This window comes from Salvelinus sp. IW2-2015, unplaced genomic scaffold (assembly GCF_002910315.2).
Source record: "Salvelinus sp. IW2-2015 unplaced genomic scaffold, ASM291031v2 Un_scaffold2093, whole genome shotgun sequence".
In the NCBI taxonomy this organism is placed as follows: Eukaryota; Metazoa; Chordata; class Actinopteri; order Salmoniformes; family Salmonidae; genus Salvelinus; species Salvelinus sp. IW2-2015.
The window spans coordinates 300,956-310,630 of record NW_019943432.1 but is presented as its reverse complement, the minus strand read 5'-3'; the positions used below and the strand labels follow the sequence as shown (position 1 = coordinate 310,630).

General features: G+C 45.8%; 1 protein-coding gene across 1 annotated transcript; it reads right to left on the bottom strand.

The window, feature by feature from the left end:
* Positions 1 to 241: 241 nt before the first annotated feature.
* Positions 242 to 1,193, bottom strand: LOC139024974 (uncharacterized). Its single transcript, XM_070439981.1, has 2 exons — positions 1,150 to 1,193; positions 242 to 806 (listed from the first exon to the last, which is right to left on the bottom strand). The coding sequence occupies exons 1-2, from the start codon at positions 1,191 to 1,193 to the stop codon at positions 242 to 244; spliced, it is 609 nt and encodes a 202-aa protein (XP_070296082.1).
* Positions 1,194 to 9,675: the final 8,482 nt, after the last annotated feature.

The following is a 9,675-nucleotide window of genomic DNA, read 5'->3' as shown; positions in this document are numbered from 1 at the left end:
TAACTTGTTCTCTTTAAATAGCATTTTATTTGTTCAAACACAATTTGCTACCAGTTCTACAGAATAGTGTTCCGATCTAGGTTTCTGACCCTGGTGGCTTTCATTATTATGATTGATAACAATGTGTTTTTCCATCTCTTCCACACAAACTTGACCAAATCAAACAGAAATCCGTGTCTCTTCATTATTAGATCTTCTGCTCTTGCAGACTGTTGGTCTCTTCTGATTGATGTGTTGTCTGTTAGATGGGGGGTATGGGGTGGGTGGAGCTGTCCTCTCTGGAGGGCGGATGGTTCAGGGTGGCCTGTCCTCTCTGGAGGGGCCCGATGGTTAGGGTGGAGCTGTCTCTCGGAGGGGCATGGTTCAGGGTGTCATTGGGGGTCGTGCGTCTCTTAAGGTGGGTGTCTTCTCTCTGGACGGCTGGGCCGGGTGGTGTAGGGGGTGCTGGTGTAGGGGTGCTGGTCTCTGTGGAGGTGGCCCGGTGGTGTAGGGGGAGCTGGTCTCTCTGGAGGTGGCCCGGTGTGTAGGGCGTGCTGGTCTCTCTGGAGGTGGCCGGTGTGTAGGGGGGTGCTGTTGTTCTCTGGAGGTGGCCCGGTGGTGTAGGGGTGGCTGGTCTCTCTGGAGGTGGCCTGGTTGTGTAGGGTAGTGCTGTCTCTCTGGAGGTGGCCCGGTGGTGTAGGGGGTGCTGGTCTCTCTGGAGGTGGCCCGGTGGTGTAGGGCGGTGCTGGTCTCTCTGGAGGTGGCCGGTGGTGTAGGGCGGTGCTGGTCTCTCTGGAGATGGCCGATGTGAGGGTGGCTCGGTCTCTCTGGAGTGGCCGGGTCGTGATTGGAGGATGTATGTCAGAGTCCCCCTTATTTAGTTTTGGTGCTTTGTGCCATGCAGTTTCTTCTCAGTTCCTGAGCCAACACTTTGGCACTGTTGTGTTCAATGTGCAGTAGGATGTACACTTCAGCTGGAGGTGACGTCTACCACGCGGTTCGCTCAGTGTAATCATGTTGTCCCGAGAGCACACCTCTGACAGCTCAGTGTTGTTGCTCTGAATAGTGGGAGGCATACTCCTCACGTGTAACACTGGGTGCGACTTAGTGATTATGTGTTGAGTCGTCAGTGGGCTGCACGTTCGCTTGGGTTGTTGCTTGACTACTGACCTTTTTTTGTCAAAGGCACTTGCTTTGTTGGTTACGGGCACCATGGCTTTACTGACTGACTGGCTAGGAATAGCTGGTTGCAGTGGAGTACACTTCCTTGAGGTAACACATGAATAGAGTCCTATGCGCGTAAGGCCTCACATGGAGAAGGAAAAAGCGCCTTGCGCAAATTGGTAATCCTAACAAAGTAACGATGATTGCGGCGTGAACTTGAAATTTGACATACTCATATATTTAGAAAATAATAACAATAATAATAATAAAAAAGAATAATAATACAAAATAAAAATAATAATAAAAATAATAATAAAACAATAATAAAAACAATAATAATAAAAATATTAATAATAATAATACAATAATAACAATAATAAAATAAAAATAAAAATAAATAAATGATAATAAAAATAAAAATAAAATATAATATAATAAAAAATAATACAAATAATAATAATAATGATAAAATAATAATATAAATAATAATATAATTATAATATATATTATAGGAGCAGTCAACCTAGTACATCAGGACTGTAACGGCTGTCGTAGTCGTTCTCCTCCTCAGACGAGAGGAGCATGGATCGGACCAAGATGCAGAAGTGTAAGTGTCATATTTAATGAAAAACAACAAACACTTCAAAATACAAAAACCAGCAAACGTGACTAACCCGAAACGTCCTCTGTGGCCCAAACGCTGACACAGGAACAACACCCACCAAACACAAGTGAACCCAGGCTGCCTAAGTATGATTCTCAATCAGGACAACGATTGGACAGCTGTCTCTGATGAGAATCATACAGGCCGAACACCAAAATCCCAACATAGAAAATCAACCATAGACCAACCCACCCAACTCACGCCCTGACCAACTAATAAATACAAGACAAAGGAAAACAGGTCAGGAACTCTGACAAGGACACACAATGCAATGCGTTTCAACTACTTAGAGTCTTCTTCCTCTAGAAATAGAGGACAGGTAAACGTCACATGACAGGTAATAACTATATACAAAAACACATCTACAACATTATCACGTCAGTGTACAGAGGAAACACGAGAAATAATATGAAAAATAAAGGCAACATGAAAAAATAGCACACAGGAACGTGCGTAAAGGGATACTGTATAAGAGTTGCATGGCGGTGATTAGAAATTCAGCTTCGCAAAGAATTACACAAAAGGCTGTATACTGGTCAGTATAGAAAATACTAGGTACACTAGAGAAAACAGTTAGCTCTAGTTGTTTGTTTAATCCGTGGGGAGCGACAGTTAACAAATATTATATATATTTAAAGTCAGTTAAAACTAATTTTTATTTACAATGATGCCTACCGGGGGAACAGTGGATTAACTGCCTTGTTCAGGGCGAGAATGACAGATTTTTTACCTTGTTCAGCTCAGGGGGATTTGATCGAGCACCTTTCAGTTACTCGCCCAATGCTCTAACCACTAGGCTAACTAGGCTAACCACTAGGCTAACTTAGGCTAACCACTAGGCTAACTAGGCTAACCACTGGCTATCCTAGGCTCACCACTAGGCTAACTAGGCTAACCACTAGGCCTAACTAGGCTAACCACTAGGCTACTTGCCGTATCTAGACGGTGGATCCATTTAGCCTCTTTCTTTTTGTAGTAAGAACCGATCAAAATCATAACAAACATACGGAACTCAAGTCATTCTGTTCACCAGATTTAGAATTCCTCACAATCAAATGTCGACGCATTATCTACCAAGGGAATTCTCTTCGATTATAATCACAGCCGTATATATTCCCCCCAAGCAGACACATCGATGGCCATGAACGAACTTTATCTGACTCTTTGTGTAAACTGGAAACCACACACCCTGAGGCTGCATTCATCGTAGCTGGGGATTTTAACAGCTAATCTGAAAACAAACTCCCTAAATTCTATCAGCATATCGATTGTGCTACCAGGGCTGGTAAAACCTTGGATCATTGTTATACTAACTTCCGCGACGCATATAAGGCCCTCCCCCGCCTTCCTTTCGGAAAGCTGACCACGACTCCATTTTGTTGCTTCCAGCCTACAAACAGAAACTAAAAACAGCAAGCTCCCCGCTCAGGTCTGTTCAACGCTGGTTGACCAATCTGATTCCACGCTTCAAGACTGCTTCGATCTCGTGGATTGGGATATGTTCCGCATTGCGTCCAACAACAACATTGACGAATATGCTGATTCGGTGAGCGAGTTCATTAGAAAGTGCATTGACGATGTCGTACCCAAAGCACGATTTACATTCCCAAACCAGAAACCGTGGATTGATGGCAGCATCGCGGTGAAACTGAAAGCGAGAACCACTGCTTTTAACCAGGGCAAGGTGACCGGAACATGACCGAATACAAACAGTGTAGCTATTCCCTCCGCAAGGCAATCAAACAAGCTAAGTCCCAGTATAGAGACAAGTAGAGTCGCAATTCAACAGCTCAGACACAGAGGTATGTGGCAGGGTTACAGTCAATCACGGATTACAAAAGAAAACCAGCCCCGTCGCGCACCAGGATGTCTTGCTCCCAGACAGACTAAATAACTTTTTTCCTACTTTGAGGACAATACAGTGCCACTGACACGGCCCGCTACCAAAACCTGCGGCTCTCTTCACTGCAGCCGAGGTGAGTAAAACATTTAAACGTGTTAACCCTCGCAAGGCTGCAGGCCCAGACGGCATTCCCAGCCGCTTCCTCAGAGCATGCGCAGACCAGATGGCTGGTGTGTTTAAGGACATATTCAATCATCCTTATCCCAGTTCGCTGTTCCACATATTCAAGAGGGCCACCATTGTTCCTGTTCCCAAGAAAGCTAAGGTAACTGAGCTAAACGACTACCGCCCGCGTAGCCTCACTTCCGTCATCATGAAGTGCGTTTGAGAGACTAGTCAAGGACACTATCACCTCCACCCTACTGGACGACCCTAGACGCCTCCAATTTGCTTACGACCCCAATAGGCATCGTTACGGCAAGACGAGGCGCATCGCAACGCCAACTCTGCAGGAACTGTCTCCTCTCTTGTGCTTTTGGCGTCTACCAGGGAAGCTCAGCGTCTTGGAGCAGGACACGCGCGCTCTCTCTGCCTCTCGCGTTCTCAAATTGTCTTGACAATTGGGCATCCCTTCTTATACGACACTATCTGTGAGAGAAGAGCGAGGTATTGTAACATGCCAAGTGGGGTAGATGCTTGGTCCAATGACGACTTACGGAGGATATATAACACCCTATTGTAGATTCTCTCGACAACCACTCACTGTCATCGCAGGCTCGAGTACATCTGAGAAGGTCTTCTGCCGTACTCCTAACCGACTGAATCGCAAAATGAAGAGTCTGGCCTGTGAAATTGTCATTGACGGCCGTCCTCTGTGAGTAGTGTGTATGTGGTATGGCGTTGAACTGGCTTCCTACGCGCACTCCGCTCGATCCTAACACTGTCGTGGCTCCACCCTAAACAAAAGAGTGTGCGCGTGTCTGGTAGTCCGCTCTTCCTGCAGAGTCTCTGTTACACACACAGGACGTGCGTGTCGCCATAGGGTGGCACAACATTAGCACGTCCCCAAGCTCTAATGAGGCAGTTGACGGAACGGACAATTTACAGTCGGTAGGCTAATAGCAGTTTCCATAACATACGACTGAGAGTCCGAACACGGCCTAGACAGGAGGTGAGGGCATCTCGGAGTTGGTGGTGTCAGGTCAAATAGATGCTTACTAACTCAATTAAGTAACATATAGACTAACAGATGAGATAGAATTGATAGACTTCCTAGACGCAACAGCAGGAGAGAGCACTCCTACTCAAGTGATATCGAGTCCAGGAGTCAGTTAAGTGGAGTAAGGTGGATAAGATTCTCTACGTGTACAATTCACGGGACAAATGATGTGGTGACCACTCCACCCAACAGACAACGTTTTTGAAGAAGAGCGCGCGCTACGCGCGCTCTTTGCAAACCTCAAGAGGCATGTAGCTATCAGAAGTTGACAGCAATATAGGTAAGCAAAGCATCAGCAGAAGTACCACTCTAGCAATGCCAATCGAGAGCATCCTGTCGGGCTGTATCACCGCCTGGTACGGCAAACTGCTCCGCCCAAACCGAAGGCCTCTCAGAAGGGTAGTAGAGGTCTGCACAACGCATCACCGGGGGCAAAACTATCCTGCCTCGTAGGACCCTTCACCACCCGATGTCACAGGAAGGCCCGAGTCTCTTATAGAACGTATGATTGTTAAGCTATCTGAGTACTTCAGTCTTATAATTAGTATAGTATTGTGCTGTAACGGTGCATCCTTTGTCCGCTGGGCATATAACTATAGAGGTGTCATACTGAAGATCATTAGTAGTTTGTTTGTCAGAGTGGGTAGTGAACAGAGGTCTCTAATTTGGCAATGTCTTTACGCACCAGTCAGTAGTCCGTGTCCACAGCTGGGTCAATCGGCCCAGGTGGAATGAATATAGATGGATGTTTGAACACTGTTTTCGTGTGTACAGAGAGTTTGCAATCTCTAAAAAACAGTTTGAGTCGCAATGTGCGTCTGACTTTGTAGAGATCCACCTGCGTAGTGAAGGCATTGTATGTGCTAGTAGGCTATCCTTTAGACAATACAGAGAGGTGCAGTAAGACTCTTACTTGATAGATCTGTTACGTTGATGGCTCTGGGTAAAGGGGCATATTTGTCGAAGGGGGCTTCTATTAAGCTATATGGAATTGTTTTAAGAAGGGGAGGGGGGTTCGACTAAGCTATATGGAATTGTTTTAAGAAGGGGAGGGGGATTCGACTAAGATATATGGAATTGTTTTAAGGAGGGGTGCTTCGACTAAGCTATATGGAATTGTTTTAAGAAGGGGGGGGTTCGACTAAGCTATATGGAATTGTTTTAAGAAGGTCGTACCAAGGATCATTTAGCTATTTGATTTAGAATTTTAAGTATCAATGTATGTATCAAAAAACATATAAATGTATTTGATGAAAAATTATTTTGGGCCTTACTGCTAATAGCCCATACAAACACATTGACTAACAGCTTCACTTCACGGAAGAACAAATAGTCCCCCCAATTTTTTTTGTTGATCTAAAGGAAGTTTGTTCTGAAGTGTCAGTCCTATTTCTGTGAGATATAAGAAAGAAGGGGGAGGGGGGGGTTCTCCTGGTCTGACAAACACAACTCTAGCTCTGTCACCTTTCACTGCAGATGTGGAAGAGTTACATAAACAGATATCTATAGTTAAAAAGCTGACAGGTTTTTATGGGGATTTTTTTTGATCATGCTAATTCAATTTCCACGGGGGAGGGAAGATCGACCTTAGTGGGTTAAAAGTAATCATCAACAACTTTTTGTTGTTGTTGATATCCACAACAATAGTATTTTTACGCATCGGACAACAGACAACTGCCATCACAAGCCACCTCATTGTGACAATATGGCACACAGATCGATCTCTAATGGAGTACGTAGCTACRGCAGTGAAAGCTCCTGATATTGGGCTTTGTGAGTGCGGACAGCAATCAGTGTCTTGTTGTTGAGAAGTGAAATGGGCCCATCATTATAAGTCAATAAATACTAATTTGCTTCTGTGGCAGAGCAGTGGAGAGCGAAGCCAAGCGGTAAGTCATCTCCCCGTCAAAACAGACTGAGGTGTAATTAAAACGTGATTGATGAGCGTACTGGGTGGTCTGGATGTATCTGCCCCTTCACACCAACGCATCCAAAACTGACCTCTATGTTAAATACAGATGTGGAGGTTGAACAGACCTTTAGCTTGTCACATACCATGTAGAGCTAGGAGATATCACTCACACACTCTCCATTGACAATAGGGCCGCAGACTCTCGTTTCCACCAGTCTATCAGCTGGAGCAGTGTGGAGAGGAGCAGTGTGGAGTGGAGCAGTGTGGAGTGGAGCAGTGCCTGGAAGTGGATTTAAGTGTGGAGTGGAGCAGTGTGGAGTGGAGTAGTGTGGATGAAGTGGAGTGCAGTGTGGAGTGGAGCCAGTGTGGAGTAGTGAGAGACAGTGTGTGGAGTGGAGCAGTGTGGAGTGTGGAGGAGATAAAAGAAGGTTGTGGGAGCATTAGTGTGGAGTGGATTGTGCAGTGGTAGAGTGGAGCAGGTTGGAGAGGAGCAGTGTTGAGCAGTGTGGAGTGGAGCAGTGTGGAGTGGACAGGTTTGGGTAGCAGGAGTAGCAGTGTGGAGTGGAGCAGTGTTTGGGAGCAGGTGTGAGTGGAGAGTGTGGAGTGGAGCAGGTTTGGACGAGGAGACGATGGGGAGTGGAGGCTGGTGGAGTGGAGCAGTGTGGAGTGGAGCAGTGTGGAGTGGAGCAGGTTGGAGAGGAGCAGTGTGGAGTGGAGCAGTGTTTGGAGCAGTGTGGGCGTGGAGCAGTGTGGAAGTGGAGCAGGTTGGAGAGGAGCAGTTGTGGAGTGGAGCAGTGTTTGGAGCAGTGTGGAGTGGTAGCAGGTGGAGTGGAGCAGGTTGGAGAGGAGCAGTGTGGAGAGGAGCAGTGTGGAGTGGAGCAGTGTGAGTGAGCAGTGTGGAGTGGAGCAGTGTGTGGAGTGGAGCAGTGTGGAGAGGAGCAAGTGTGGAGTGTGGAGCAGTGGTGGAGTGGAGCAGTGTGTTGTGGAGCAGTGTGAGTGGAGCAGTGTGGAGTGGAGCAGTTTGGAGGAGAGTGGAGCAGTGGTGATGGAGAGTGAAGTGTGGAGGCAGTGTGGAGTGGAGCAGTGTGGAGTGGAGCAGGTTGGAGAGGAGCAGTGTGGAGAGATTAGTGGGAGTGGAGCAGTGTTGAGCAGTGTGGAGTGGAGCAGTGTGTGGAGTGGAGAGTGTGGAGTGAGGCAGTGTGAGTGGAGCAGTGTGGATGGGAGCAGTAGGGAGTGGGAGTGGAGCAGGTGTGTGAGTGGAGCAGTGTGGAGAGGAGCGTGGAGTGGTGGAGTGGAAGCAGTGTGGGGTGAGCAGTGTGGAGAGGAGCAGTGTGGAGTGGAGAGCAGTGTGAGATGGAGCAGTGTGGAGTGGAGTAGAGTGGTGGAGTTGGAAGCAGGTTTGGAGAGGAGCAGTGTTGGAGTGGAAGCATGTGGATGAGCAAGTGTGGAGTGGAGCAGTGTGGAGTGGAGTTATGTGAAGGATGGAAGCAGTGTGAGTGGAGCAGTGTGGAGTGGAGCAGTGTGGAGTGGAAACAGTGTGGAGAGGAGCAGTGTTTGGAGCAGTTTGGAGTGGAGCAGTGTGGAGTGGAGCAGTGTGGAGTGGAGCAGTGTGGAGAGGAGTAGTGTGGAGTGGGTGGATAATTGCATTAGCCACAGGGCTGTGTTAAGTTAATCAGATCGGCCAATGGGTTATTTATATTACATGGTCCTCCTGAGGGCGGTGTGTGTGTGTGTGTGCATGCGTGCGTGCGTGCGTGCGTGCGTGCGTGCGTGYGTGTGTGTGTGTGTGTGTGTCACTCAAGCTGGGTTAATAAACTGCATTAGCCTCTATCTGCAGCTCTCTAATTTCTCATTTAACAAAACCACATGAGCAAGTGGTGTTAAGTAAGCATATTTGGCGCAGGGCTATCCCCTTTAGTAGTATTAGACACCAACAGAGTGGGAAATGTTCATGTAAAGGTAACATTTCATATTCAAAATGGGCCTTTAGTTTCCCTTGTGTAATAGCAATAAAACATGAACTTCCTAGACCATGGTGTTTTTCAATTCACAATTTTCTATCACAAGTCTTGTGTTAGCCCGCTGAGCTAAAAACCTAGAAATTAGACCCAGGAGCTAACACAAGACTTCAGGTCTCAGGAAAGTTACTCACTCAAGCGTGGCTAAACCGAACTTCCCGTTACACCAAGTCTCATTCAGGTAAACAAACTTCAAGTTGAATGATGTGATGGTTCTATTTGAAGAATTTATTTCCAAAACGCTATATATCCACACATTTTTCCACATTTGTGTTTTTTTCCATCAGAAATAATTGCTTATAAGGTACCTTCATGTATGTGTAAAATATTACTGCACTCAGATTCTGTTTAGTAGATTTTAGATGTGTATGAAAAAGTTTTTTGGGGGGCAAAAAACTATATATCCACACATTTTTCACATTTGTGTTTTTTTCCATCAGAAACTAGACATCCTTTGTTTATTACAATTAAATGTAGTAATATGAGATCTGTATGTAAAATATTTTTGTAATTTAGCTCTCATCCATTTGTACAGTTCTTTATAAAAAATGTAGCTATGTGTTACGTTTGACTGTGTTAAACCGTAGAATGAATGAGTATTCACTTCCTAAGGCTTCCACTAGATGTCAACAGTCTGTAGAACTTTGTCTGATGACTCTAATGTGAAGGTAGCAGTAGAATGTGAAGGTAGCAGTGCTACTTCCTTCTCTGAGAGGGAGGCAGATATATGGCATTTAGCGACAACAACAAAAAAAGCATGATTTTTTTGTATCTTTGAAATGAAACAGTCAAAGTGATAGATTTTAAACAAATACATGTCTTTCAATTAACAACTTTCAATAGCATGACTAGATAGTGAAAAAACACACCAATCTC

Coding starts and splice junctions, on each gene's coding strand:
- LOC139024974 (XM_070439981.1), bottom strand. CDS start 1,193: ATGGTGCCCGTAACCAACAAAGCAAGTGCCTTTGACAAAAAAAG. Junction 807..1,149: donor AGTGCCTTTGACAAAAAAAG/GTCAGTAGTCAA, acceptor CGGCCACTCCAG/AGAGACCGAGCCACCCTCAC.